This window comes from Pavona decussata, unplaced genomic scaffold, assembly GCF_977016875.1.
Source record: "Pavona decussata unplaced genomic scaffold, jaPavDecu1.1 SCAFFOLD_238, whole genome shotgun sequence".
In the NCBI taxonomy this organism is placed as follows: Eukaryota; Metazoa; Cnidaria; class Anthozoa; order Scleractinia; family Agariciidae; genus Pavona; species Pavona decussata.
Genome location: NW_028145643.1, coordinates 567,501 through 582,001, shown reverse-complemented (window position 1 = coordinate 582,001; position 14,501 = coordinate 567,501). Strand labels below are relative to the sequence as shown.

General features: G+C 38.2%; 1 protein-coding gene across 1 annotated transcript in view; it reads left to right on the top strand.

Moving 5' to 3' along the window:
- Positions 1–4,557: 4,557 nt before the first annotated feature.
- LOC146457619 (cytochrome P450 20A1-like) overlaps positions 4,558–14,501 on the top strand; it is an 11,550-nt gene continuing 1,606 nt past the window's right edge. Inside the window, exons 1-11 of the mRNA XM_085091748.1 lie at positions 4,558–4,716; positions 5,024–5,076; positions 5,632–5,801; positions 6,711–6,856; positions 8,123–8,293; positions 8,928–9,006; positions 9,636–9,757; positions 11,230–11,284; positions 11,952–12,072; positions 12,257–12,368; positions 13,649–13,713. Coding sequence (XP_084947874.1) covers positions 4,621–4,716; positions 5,024–5,076; positions 5,632–5,801; positions 6,711–6,856; positions 8,123–8,293; positions 8,928–9,006; positions 9,636–9,757; positions 11,230–11,284; positions 11,952–12,072; positions 12,257–12,368; positions 13,649–13,713 — 1,190 coding nt within the window. The 5' untranslated portion in view covers positions 4,558–4,620. The remainder of the gene's footprint in view (positions 4,717–5,023; positions 5,077–5,631; positions 5,802–6,710; positions 6,857–8,122; positions 8,294–8,927; positions 9,007–9,635; positions 9,758–11,229; positions 11,285–11,951; positions 12,073–12,256; positions 12,369–13,648; positions 13,714–14,501) is intronic.

Below are 14,501 nucleotides of genomic sequence, written 5' to 3'. Positions count from 1 at the left end.
CTTTTCGATTTTAGACTATGGTTAGTGGCGACAAGGGCCCCCTGCCGGACTTCTATCGGTTATATTCCAGCAAAAAGGTTCGGAAATGAGACTTTTTAATGTGTCTAATTATAGCGTCACAGGACATCGTTTGAAAAAATGTCCTGTGCAAACTGTGGAACGTAAACGATGCACATTTTGCCCTGGGCTGCAACATTTGCTGAAAAGAATTTCTCTTTGAGTGACGAATTTTTGAACGTGTGTTTATAATTACAAACGAAAATAATTCGTGAAAGATTCACGTCCATGGATGTCTTAACAACGTCTCCTTGTCTGCTAGATGCCCTGGCATATGGGAAAAACTTTTTTCTATTTTGCAGAGAGGCACACGTACAAAGAACACACCAGGAACTCCTGTATAAGAGGTAACAAGAGAAAACGTTTAATATACCGTGTTGGATTCTTCAGAAAACAACAGGAATCCATGCTCATTTTAATAAATAACGCTGAAAGCTTCAGTCGTGTCATTATACAATCCTTCAGTTAGAATGGAAGGTTGAAAACCGAGGTCTTGCTAAATGTAGCAGTACGATACACCCAACCCAGAGACTGAAAACAGCATGAACCGCACCTTTGGAGCAGGGCTAAAAACTCGTTAACTTTGATGGAGTTGTGAAAACTCACTGTTCAGGTTGCTACTAATTTGAACTTTACTGTTGTAGTCGTTTAGTTTTTGTATGATTTCTTCTAGAACCAGCGTCCCTTCCCAGAGCTGGCGGGGCCTAAGAGCGGATGTCTATAAATATTACAGAATGTTATTATCGATTGGTTTTTTGTGAACTGAGAGCAGGGATTGCTGTAAGCTTGACCAGAAGAGTTTCATAAACATAACTTCTGTTCTGTTTATTTTATTATTATATATTTTTTATTAACCTCGCCAAAACTAAAATAAATAACAATACGAAAATCGAACTAGAATGAAACATTCAAAGATACTGAGGTAAGAAAAAAATACATTATATCACAACAGTACACCGCAACAGCGAACGCCAATTACTGCAGGGCAAGAACACAGAACACGAAAATGAAAAGAAAACTGCAAATGTCTAAAAACAACAAGTAATGTTCTTCCCTAAATTATGGGCCACGTTACAGGTCAAGCATATTGATTTAAACGAGCGAGGATCATCAGGATTGTAATAGTAACGGTAAGGGATCACTTTAAAAGAACTAAATGAACAAGCCACAGATAGTCTAAGATCTGCGGCTAGAGCATTCCATATTTACTAGTTCTATTTAAGAACGATCTTTGAAAGGATGTCGTATTACGTTTTCTGATTGAAAATGAAGTTATTATCGCGAGTGTGAGTTTATTGTCCGGAGAAGAAGTTCCGACAGAGCGTTAATTGTGTTTTCTCGCCTATCAGAGGCCTGCTATGAAAAAGATCTTGGATAGTTACTCAAATTACAAGCGTCAAAAGGGCAGTAGATATCACCCAGCATGGTCCTGCAGAACTCAGAGACCTTCAGCGGATCCATAGTGACGTCACGGTGGAGAGCGGTAAGTACTTTGCCAAACCCACTCCTCCCTTCAAACGGTTTTCGTGACGCTTTGAAAAAAATTGGCACCCCTTGATTGTCATTTACTTTAAGAAAAAAGAAAAATCGGCGTTTGATGAACAGATTCGCTCTGTTGAGTTTGACGAAATATAACAAACACGAGGAAGAGTGTTTCATCCGATTTCCAAACATCGAGAAGTGTTTTTTGAATCCAACTTCGAGTCTCCTGTAACTCAGTGGTAGAGCATCCGAACTAGTAATGGGAAGGTCTAAGGTTCGATTCCTGATAGGAGCACTCGGATTTCCTTTTCCGAGTATGCCTGTGTCACTCACTGAAAAAATACATAATTCTCAAAAAAAAAAAAGCAAATAAATAAATAAATGAAAATAAATAAATAACAGGTAACAGGGCAGAAGGAGAAACAGCTGATGAAAGTACAATTCTTCCATTTAAAAAAAACCGCTCATTTTGAAGGGTGGTGTTGCAAAATCACACCGAAAATGGTACGCGCCATTTTGGAGAAAGTGGAAGGACTAGGATAAAACTTATCCTTAAAATTGATACATTCCGTTTACGAACTAAATAGTTTGGCCGACGTGTTCTATCAAATGGAAAGCGCCGTATCGTAACATTGCTGAGTTGCCTGGATACATTACAAGCGTAACTCGATCCGACTACCCTGCAACAACTCCGGATTTAAAGTCCGTCGCCCCAACCGTCACTCATGTCCAATATACACAAACGGATACGAATCGTCAAAACACCCTCACCAATCGTACCATTGGTAAAAGATTACGATTTGTCAAAGACGCCTTACGATTCGTACCATTGGAACGAATGGTAAGCTCCTCATTCGATCGGAATTCCATTGGTGAAATGCATCTCATTAACACTTGTAAGCCGTGCGAAAACGAATGGTCGATTGGTACCATTGGTACCGTTGGTACAAATGGAAAAGTAGTCAGGCGATTGGTTACGATTCGTACCATTGGAACGAATGGTAAGCTTAATCTCAGTCGATCGGTATACCATTTGTAAACTGCATCTCATTAACTGGCTTGTGAGCCATGCGAAAACGAATGGTCGATTGGTACCCTTGGTACCATTGGTACAAACGGAAAAGTAGTCAGTCGATTGGTTACGATTCGTACCATTGGAACAAATGGTAAGCTCCTCAGTCGATCGGCATACCATTTGTAAACTGCATCTCATTGACTGACTTGTAAGCCAGGCGAAAACGAATGGTCGATTGGTACCATTGGTACCATTGGTACAAATGAAAAAGTAGTCGGTCGATTGGTTCACCATTGGAATCTGGATCTCAAGACAAACGTCATGACTTGATACTTCCTTGATCTATAAGCGAAATACCTCGTTCTTTAATGCATGAGCCAAAACAACATGGAATAAGCGCACTACACATGAATCTATCTCGTTCCTAAATCCAGGAGCCGAAACAAGCATGCTACACATCAATATTGGTACTAATGGACGAACGGAATCCAGCTGTACTCAAACCGAACCGTAGTGAAAATAGTCTAAGTCCCCTTAATGAGATGAAATTCACCAATGATGTACCAATGGAATGCCAAGTCATTCTATTGGTACCAATCATACCATTGGTACCAATGGACGAACGGAATCCAGCTGTACTCAAACCGAACCGTAGCGAAAATAGTCTAAGTCCCCTTAATTAGATGCAATTCACCAATGGTGTACCAATGGAATGCCAATCCATTCCATTGGATTCCGTTTGTGTGTATTGGACAACACTCCCAACTGTTCAGCCACCCTGCCTCCGAGTTTTGATTAATTCCCAGTTTCTCTCTTAGCAGATCACAATTGATGACGCACGGTCTCAGAAATGGATAAGTGAAGTTCATCCACTGATGTGCAGCTAGCGAGCAACTTTGTTATTAGCTTATCACCTTTTATCTTTTTGCCTCAAAAGCGAAGAAGTTAGCCTGCGTGGCAGGCGCTAGAAAGGGGAAGGGAGAGGGGAAAATTGGGCCTCGCGTTTCTCGCGCGCCCAATTTCCCCTCTCCCTTCCCCTTTCTAGCGCCTGCCACGCAGGCTACGGAGAAGTAAGAATCTCGACAGAAGTCTTAATTTTGCTTTGAATTATTTTGTAAAAGAAAGACCGCTCCGGTGACAGCTGATAAATTGGTCAAACGTGAAATTATGAGTAAAGACGTTTCTACTAAGAACTTCCCATAGAGTGCGGAAAAGTCTTTAGTCGACACTGCATAAGAGTTTGTTCCAACCCTATTACAGACCTTCTTGAGGACTTTGATTTCTGGTAAAGATGTGAGTTTAAAGCTAGCCTCTCTCGGACAAGCAATTGTACAAGCTACATTTTGTAGATTTTACCTGAAGATGAAGGAAAGAAAAATTTAATAAGCCTTTACTGATACCATTTCTTCAACCTGGGTATCCTGTGGTACAAATAAAATGGTAAAAGTGCTCTTGCTCCATATTTTCTTGACCACGAGTAACAATTATGCAAGTGTGAAACTTATTTTACCATTTTGTCTTAACAACATTGCAATGTCACGTTTTATTTATTTCTATTACTTTTTTTTGTCAATTTTGAAGAATTTTGAATTTCGAGATGTTCCACTGAAGGAAATTTGAGGGAATTTTAGCTTGTTACTAGGGTTGCTACCCCTTTCAAATAAGGTTGAAAACAATTATGCTGCAATAAGTTTCATGTTAAACCATAGATTGACTGGACTAAAGGCGAAAGTTGAAAATTTTGTATTCCCCTAGCTTGCGAACACAGACGCATAAATTTCCGGCTGTCGCTTCTCTGGCGGAGAGAAGCGACAGCCGGAAATGCGTCTGTGTTCGCAGGCTAGGGTTCCCTGTAAGTAAACATGGCTATATGGCTGATTCACTTGGTATGAATGTTCCCAACTGTCTTTGTTCAGGAGCTTATGTTTCATGTTTTAGGGTTCCCTGGCCTTCCCGAGGTTGTGTAAGAGCCGGAGAAGTACTGGGACAAATTTTATGTGCATTCTCGATCCCAGGACCACAGCCAATTACCGCCATATTGAAAGTTGTTCACTAAAACTACCAAAATGTTTCCTTCACACTTTTCTGTCACCGACTTCGGCGTATTCGCCGTTGTACTGGTTTTTGGGCTGATAGTAATTCTTCTTTTCATGTTCGACTTTGTGAGTATATTTTCTGAGTGATAATCGTAGTATGCACTTGCCCATAATAATACTTAGCTGGCCTTTAGCTCAGTAGATCACACAGAAAATTCCGATTTGTTTCAAAAGCTGTACATAGCCTTTGAAAGTGAAGATCGAATGGAAAGTGTCACACAAGAAAAGTAATCCAGCCACAGGCTTGTTTCTGCTTTAATCTTTTGGGCCTTTAAAGTATTATCACCATCTTCACACGTAAAACTTGTCTCGAGATTTGAAATATGGCGTGATGTTTACCTTTGTTAGTATATCAGGCCTTTGTTTTTAACAGAGGAATTCGTCCAAAGGCCCAAGTATTCCTGGAGTTGAACCGTCAGATCCAACGTAAGTGTGAAGGTTTAGACTAATCGCAGCTGTAATCTCGTAGTGCATTGCCCATTTCTTGCAGAACTCGTCCCCTCCCACTCCTTCCTGACTGATTTCTAGGCTCTTTCAATCAAACTGGAAAAATCCCCTAAGGCAGAGACAAATGAAATGTTCAAATGCCCCATGGCAGTCTGAGTGTAATATTTTAACGGTGTACTTAGTGACCTTTACAAAAAGATTGTTGTGTAAAGGGGCCAGCATCTCATCTACAGTTGTAGGGAGAAAGTAATAATCTACGTAGTTGCTTCATGGTGTGTCAAAAACTGGGGTTACTTCCTGGATCACCTACCATGTCACACAGAGAGTTGGGGTGGCGGAGGAGGGGAGGAGGATCCTGAAATTATTGCCTTGGAATCTGCAGCCTGAAGCCAGTTTCTACTTGCAACCTGGACAGAAATTCCGATCTGGCTATGTGGAGTCCTGGAGCCCTTTTGTTAACCCCTTTGGGGCCCTGACGCATGCCCTAGTGCAACATTACCTAAATTTACTTATAGTCCCTGTTTGATATTTCAGGAGTGGTAATTTATCTGATATGGCAAAGGCTGGCAGCGTGCATGAGTATCTGGTCGAGCTACATGAGAAGTATGGTGAGATAGTGGGATTCTGGTGGGGAAAGGAGTATGTCGTCAGCCTATCATCAGTGGAAGACTGGAAAGAAATACGGCCGCTATTTGACAAACCTTGTAAGATCAATGAATGAATGGCCTCCCATGTGGACGTTCTTTGGCTTTTCACGTTAAGCACTCCTCCCACGTGAGGAGGCGTGCGTAACGTCATGAGCCAAGCGCATCTGCGTTGGAGGCTTATGAATGGAGCATGACTGACCAATGGTGCTTTTTAGCTTCTTTTCTGAATTGGCTCAGATTTATTGTTTTTTTATATGGCAGGCCTTCAATTCCTTCAGGAAACATTTACCTTGATGTTTTATCCACTGCTTTGTTCTTTGTTTTGTGATAAATGCAGAATTTAACTGGCCCATAATCATGGGTCTTGACTCCAAACAAGGAGCAAAAAAGCACAAAACATGTCAGAAATTGAGGGCCCCGTGCAAAAAATCTGGTTACTCTGAGCCAAAACAAGACAAAAAAGGAGTTAAAATGCACTCAAATATTTGATAATAATTATATATTTTTTGTTCTATTTATTTAAAATAATTTATATAGATCAATAGTTATATTGTAAGAGCTAAAATGTAGTTAGTGTTCCATGTAAGTTGAATCCGAAAAATAATTTTATTTGATTCACTTTTTCATTAGCTATGTTAAAATGGCTTTCATACATGTAAATAATTATTATTAAGTAAACATAGTTTTTTTTATCGATAATGAATCTGTGTTCATCATTGCTTGCACTGTCTAAGCAACTTTAGGCTTACATGTAAACCTTTTATTAAATTATCTTTTTTCATCAGCAAGTACAACAACTACTTTTTTAGGTCATAATCTAATCCTCATGATAATGAATTAATTTCAATTAAGAATTTGTTTTTTTGAAATAATTTGACACTGAGCGCCACAAGTGGAGATAGGACACTCGAACCAGACCTCATGTTACCAGGAGATGTAATTCTGACATCAATTTCATCTTAACAGATGAACAGTTCAAGTTCTTTGAACCTCTGTTGGGAAAGAAAAGTCTGACTTATAGAAATGGTCTTGAAGCACGCAAGAAAAGGCAGCTGGTTGACCGCAGTTTTAGTCATGAGGCAGTGTCGTACTATTATGAGCACTTTACACAGGTAACAGGTCCAATATTACAGGGATTTAATAATAATTATAATAATGCTAATTAATAATTATTGGATGAGGTTGAGCAGAATATCGTGATTTGTCAGTGGTGAGCAGATCAAGGCTGAGGCAAATAATAATATTGATCTGTGCAACACTGACAAATCACAACATTTTGTGATAACTGAGTTCAATGATTGTTTTATCAGTCCATACCGAGTTTTCATAATAACAGAATTTTCGGGAAGTGGTAAGCGCACACCACCTTGCAGGAGTAATGGCAGAAATCAATTGGTTTCCTTCTCATTGAAATAATGTGTTCTATTGACGTTGTACGTTCAGTCAGCTGTCAATAACAAAATGTATACATCAACAAATCTGAAAAATATTTGGAACAAGTTCACAGACTTCAAGGACTTGAAATCCTAAAAAGGAGAAAATGTATTCATTAATTTTCACACAAGATCTAGAGTGTGGTTTCAATTACGCATGATAGAATATTATTTGCAGCAAAACACAGTTGGACAGTATTGTGCGTGAGCAGACCATTATTTGTAGGCAGTTGTTTGCAGGTCATGTGGTTTGCTCTCTGACAATGAAAAGGAAGAAAAAATGAATCAAATGATCACTTTAGTTAGTGCTTCTGTTGCGCCTTTTAACATAAAATGATCAAAAGTGCATTACAGTGTTAACACAAAATTAAGTAAATTAAATAAATTAAAATCTAACAACAATCCTTAACACTTTTAAAGCTAATTTAAGAAGAAAAGTTTTAAGAGAGAATTAATTAAAAATGTTCTAGAGTTCCTGATATACTTATTGTTACTGGAAGGAAAATATTCCGCAATGTAGGAGCTGTGACAGCAAAAGTTCTGTCACTGAAAGATTGCAACATTTTACCTCAGAAAAGTCTTGTAGACTGCCATTTATTGGAAAACCATTGGTAGGTAGGTTGTTTCTTTATTGAAATCAGATCACTAACATACTGAGGTGACTGGCTGAATAACATTTTATAAGGAATTAAAAGTATCTTAAAAAGAATATGGAATCTCATGGGAAGCCATATTTGATTAGCTCTTAAATTACAGGGGTAACATTACCTGGTCCTATTTTCTAGTGGAGGTATGAAGTCTAGCAGCAGTGTTTCGCATCCTTTGCAACTTAATACGTTAATAGCTAAATGTAGACTGAGATGAACTGTGGTTATAATTATAGTTGTCAGAGCTAACTAAAGCATGCAGCAACCCGTGCAGGTTTTCATGAGAATTAATTTGCAGATTGCCAAAGAGACAGCAGCTGAATTTGAAACATTTGCTGAGAAACAAGAACATATTCCACTGGAAAAATCAATGATGGCCATGGCAATCAAATCCATTTTGGTAGCAGGAATGGGACGCTTCTTTATGGATGAGAAGGAGATCAACAAAATGGCAACGGCATATGAAGAAGTAGGTAGTTCGTAAAACTCGGCACAGGACTGTAAATAACAGTTAATATAACCATGTAGTATCCTTTATCTTGTTGCATTGGGTTTGAACTAAACTTTATGCCAAACAACTTACACAAAAGAGATACCGATGCTTGACTCAACCAAGTCAAGTAAAGGACTGGTAGTTGTCAAAAGAAGAAATCAGTCAAGAATCTGTATATGATTCCTTTGTGTACATGTAGGTTGCTTACATTTTCTAGAAAAAAGTAATAAGCTATTTCTTAACATTAGGCTTATATTTCTTGTTTCTCACATGATAGCTACTAAGTCTCTGTGCCAAAACAGAGCTTATTTGGAGTAATTTTGACTTTAAGGCAAAAAAGTCCTAAATTTATGCCTGTCTTGCCTAAAACCCTTCAAAGTTATTGTTTTCCTACTTGGGACCTGATAAGATTTCATTGCATACTGCATTATCTTGTGGTAACTTTATTGTTCTATAATAAATACATTAAACCAACTCATGAAAATTTCTCTGTTCAGTCAGTCTTGAAAGAGCCATGTTCCTACCTTTCGTTTGATCCAATACCAAAGAAAATTATTTTTTTCATGCTCTATAACTGTTTATTAAATTGCTCCTATTGTGTTATCCCTAGTGTTGGAATGAGATGGAGGCCCGTTTGGCTGGACCCAGTCCCCCACCTGACAGTGACAGAGAGAAGAAGTTTCAGGAAGGTACATGTACCTCTCCTTGAGATATTAAATTTAATTTGGAGCTTATTTCTGAGTCTGTATTTGGCATAATTATTCATAAATTATAGCTGTTGAGTAAATCTGTACACTGTGTAAACATGCTGTCCTGTAGTACATGTGCTGTTTACTATGCTGTACAAGATGGTCATAACTTTTGAGTCTCTAGCTGATCTGTACAAATTCCGATTTATCAGAATAGTCAATAAATCAAAGCTGTTCACTGGTTCTCTTTTCTGGTGCTGTGTTACTTGTGGCTTGCAAGGTGATTCAGTTTCAATTCAGCTGTAATAAATTATTTCAACTCAGTATCATAGGATGGGAGAAAATAACATAAACATTATTGCCTCTGTGATTTATTTACGACAATCGCTGAGTTTGGTAAAATATTAATACATTACCCTCATTATCACCTTGCGGTCTTGTCGTGTAGGCTTTCTGACAGCATTAATTGAAATTAAACTGTATAATTATACATGGTTACAGATTGTGAGACTTACATGTAGTATACATGCATGTAAAGATGCCACCAATTCTTTCCTGTTGCATTTTGAGCTCGTGTGCTCTTGGCAGCTGAAGCGTTAAAGTTCACCATGTTTGCTCTTTTTCATCAGCAAGAACGTACATGAAGGAAGTTGTCAAAAATCTGTTGAATAAAAGGAAGCAGGAAGAAAATAAAGAGGAAAAATTGTTTATTGATTCCATTTTAGACTGCGATCTTATGGATGAAGAGGAGGTACATATGACTTTAACCCTTTAAGCCCTAACAGTGATCAGCATCAAATTTCTCCTTGTAATATCAATGCTTATTCAACCCATAAGGTCATGAGAATTAAGAATATGATCACCCAAGGTGAATTTTCTTGATATTTTAATACCTTTTCCCCAGTACTTTAATTTATAAGAAAAGTATGGGGACAAGATAGGAGAACAAGAGCAAATATTACTGGCACAAGACAATTTCTTAAAAAGGATTTGTCACACAGGATTTTAATATTTAATATGTACAAGTAAATTTTAGAATTTAAGATGATTTTTAGATATATGTCCATTTTGTGTAGTACTACAATAACATACATTTTAATTTAGTCTTTCACTTTACTTTTTTATTATTTTTATAGTGGGCTTCCTGCAAAGTAGCTTTAATATGTTCATGGCCTGTACCACTTGTACAGGCCATTCAGTTTACCATTAAGAATTGGTTCATGCTTAATGTGCGTATATCAGGTTATGGATGTACGCAGGAAGTTTGGAGAGCATGAGAGAAGTGTGCAGTATGAGTACGCCGAGAGCAACTCTAGCTTCTTCTAGCTTCTTGCAATTCCAAGAGAAACGTCTAGTAGTTCTTCACTATTTTCGCCCATTTTTTGAGGAAACTTTGTACAAACTGAGCGACCGAAACCCGAGTTTGTCTGATTTGCACCCTTTTTTGCACACATCATCTAGTATGGACACACGGCCATGTCATCATGTACCATGATGACACCAATAAAAATTAGATTGAGAAGCGCGCGGACTATGTTATAATCTCTGTTATCCCCCAGTTAAGTTCTATACTGTATTAAAATATTGTAATTGTACAATAATTATACACAGTTTCTAGATGCAGTCGTCACTAATCTGCTAAAAGGCTAAGCATCTGAGGCTAAAAGGCTAGTCTGGAGTTTGGAGAATTTATGGAGTTATAAAACTTTAAGGGTTAACACCTTTTAGAAAGGGTGTTGGGGAAGGATTGAAAGTCAAGGTGATCAAGTCATTGTTTTAGGCCAGTTTTCATGTTATGATTTCTCAGGCTGACAGTATGAGAATTACAAATTGTATGTGTATTTAGACACACAATTATGATTTCCAATTGTCATTTACCATGGCGGTTTCTTGAAGAGTGTTAGCCTGCCTTGAAACAAATCTTTTGCACCAATTTTCTGAATCGACAACCAATTTCTGAATCAGCCCTATTTTCATTTCATGAATCAGTCATGAATAAATCGTGTTTCAAAATATATGTACGATCTGCGCTGCGGTACTGTTGGGCCAACAAGAAATAATACTATTGTAGCTTGTAAACTGGCTTTGTTTTCATCCGTGCAAGAGTTAGCTAAAAAGATCCATGTTATCATTAGTTTATTATGGCGCAATGCTTTTGATAGGGTATATAACGGTATAATTATATGGACATCAGTGCCATACTGAAACTGTGATTATTTGCAGATGAATGATACAGTCATAACGTTTTTAATTGGTGGCTTTCACACAACAGGATATAGTAAGTGCTGACAGTCAAATGATGCTGATCCGTCAGTGTGTCACCTCAGTATTGTCATTCATTTGTTTTTGTCCATTCTGTTGCATACAAACTAGCATTAACATGTGAACTGTTAAGTTTAAAAGCTTTACAATAATTGCCTTTTTTGATAGTACCATCAATCTGTAATCTCGTACCCAGAGTCCTCAGGCTCTTTGGCCAGCGGTTAGTCGCCAGGAGAGACTCTGGGAAACTGGAATTTTGTTTAAATATTTTGATTGGCTACTCCGTATTGATGGTACTATAAACAAGGCAATCATTGTAAGGCTTTTAAACTTCACAGTTCACATGTTATGGCCAGTTTGTATGCAATAGAATGAACAAAAGCAAAAACAAAAAAATAAGAGTAACTTACAATACGGACCGAGAAAACGAGGTTAGTAAGATATTTAGTATATCTCTGAGGTTAATCGGGCGTGCGGGAAAGGAACGACTTTCAAATTTAGCAGGCCGTACAAAATTGGCCAATCACCGCGCGTACTGAAAGATATAATAAACCGATTTATCTCTATCGTTCTCATAGGAGAATGCGTCAGAATTACCTGAACGACTCCCGCCAAATGCCACCAGTATTAAAGCTCTCGCATATTTAATCGTTTGTTAATTTGTTTTTATTTGTCCGTTCTAGTGATGGTATGGTGTCTATATTTCCTGACAAAGCATCCCGAGATTCAAGAAAAAGTTTACAACGAACTTGAAGAAGTTCTCGGAGATGAGGACATCAAACCACAAGTTGCCTCAGAACTGACGTGAGGAAAAATCCGCTTTCAAAACCAAAGCATTAAGTCACTGACTTTCAACATTTTTGGACGGCGTTGTTGTGCAAGGAATTAGCTTTGGGGGATGTCGTCTGCCTTTTTGAAGACAATATTTGTTACTGCATAGACTTTTTCCCATTCCGTATTTTCGTTTTTCTTTTTTTATTTCATATAGATACACTCGTCAGGTGATAGATGAAACCCTCCGTGCTTCCGTCTTGGCTCCTTGGGGCGCTAGAATCCATGAGTTTGATCTGCAAGTTGGCGATTTTGTCATTCCGAAAGAGGTGAACTGCATAATATTAGAGAGATTTAGAATTTTTACGGAAAACGGCGGAAATGATCCCGTGACCATGTTTATCCTATATTTGCCGCTCGCTGTTTTCAGTTTCTTAGTAAAATTGAGTAGTTTTGCGTGATAGAATCAAAGGCCAGAATTGTGTTGTACTATTCTCATCTATGCACTCATTTTTTAAAAAAACAAAAACGCGAATCTCACGTTTGCCGTTTGTCGTTTGCTGTAAACGCGATTCTAAATCTCTCTTTTTCATGTATATATTCTCGAAAACCCGGACAGAACCGTACTTAAATATTGCTGTTCTGCAATGTCGGCTAGCCTGCAAATGGTTCAAAAGAACAAGGAATGCAATTTTCATGCCATGTTGCCATCACATGAATCCACAGGGAGTCCACAAAAGTTGTGAAAAAGAAAAAAATTAATAAATTATCGACTTACGTTGTTCGTTTCTTGTGGTTTTCTATAGTGCTCATTTGCATACAATTTACTAATGTCGTGTACTGAGTTGTGCGCGAGCGGATCTGAGCTCTGCTGACTTTACTATATATAAATCTCGCGTAAATTGTATGCAAATGACCACTATAGAAAACCACAAGAAACGAACAACGTAAGTCGATAATTTATTACTTTTTTTCTTTTCCACAACTTTTGTGGACTCCCTGTGATGAATCCATGATATTGAAAAGCAAATGGCAAATCCTCACAAAAACGGCATGACTTTCCTTTACGAACCCTAAAGTAAAGTAATTTATTTATAGTCAATAATACGGGGACTGCTTGCGCAATCTCCCGAGCCAAAGGCTCAGTCGTTTTTTTTTTTTTTTTAATTTTTCTTTTAAAGGCTCAGTCATAATAAAGCGCTTGTAAATCTATTTTTATTTTATTTATTTATTTGATTGCTTAGGACAAGTTACAGCGAGGAATAATACAAAAGAAGTATATAGACCTGGCCCCAGTTGTTCAAAGGCCGGATAACTTTATCCGCTGGATAAGGCACTATTCAGGGTCTAAAATATACTTCACTTTAAACGTTGTCCAAGGTTTTGGTACACTACCAAACTTAACTGAGGTTGGAGTATGCATATTCGCTTGTACAAGAGGAAATACTGAAATATTTGCACAGATTGAAACTGTCGGATAGTGACTTATCCACTGGATAAAGTTATCCGGCCTTTGAACAACTGGAGCCTGAAAGTTAAATTGGCGAGGAAGCCTTCTTTCCTTCTCCAGCGCTTTCTTTGTTTAATCTTTGTTGAAATCTGTTTTCAGACGCCCATTCTTCTGCCGTTTGGAATCGTTCTCCAGGATCCTGAACTGTGGCCGGAACCCAAGAGGTAAAGAAGACAAGATAAGAGTAAATACATCTGCAGGATATCTTCTTTCTTCAGGTGTAGGTTCACAAACTTACGACCCATTTATAAAAGGATGCAATATGGCCTAGTGGTTTGCGACTTATTGCGCTGCATGTGCAATCCGCACTTCCCAGGTTGAAGGAATCCTTTGTGACTGCAAGATGGACTTGTAATTAGGTAGTCGTCATTTCAACTCCTAAACCGTTGTCCATTTACCCAAAATTTCCGGTTAAACCGGATGAAATACAATTGACATGCGCGGATGTGCTGGAAATTTTCTGGAACAAACGGATGACCTTTGGAGGTACACCACTCTTGCCTTTCGAAGCGGTTGGAACAGGAATTACCGTTCCATTTGTACAAGACTTCCATTTCCACTTCGTTCACTTTCTGCGCCATCGTGTAAGTTTTTTTTATCTATCTGAGATTACACGTTTGGAACTGAACACAGCGCTCTTTTTGCAGATGCAAAACCTTTCCATTTGCCAACGGAAAGTTTTCGGAATTTCAAACCGAAAATTGTGGCTGAACGGAAAGCGCTGCTAGACAAATATTTGATCTGCCTCCCAACCGTTAAGAAGTAACATTAATACGGAGATTTAGAATCTCATTTACGGCAAACGGCAAACAAGAGATTCGTGATAATGTTTTCTTGACAAAATGGGTACAAAGGTGACGATAATTTAAACTAAATCTGACCTTTGATGCTAATGCAAAAACTAGTCAATTTTACTGAGAAACTGAAATCACGTGGTCATTTCTGCCGTTGC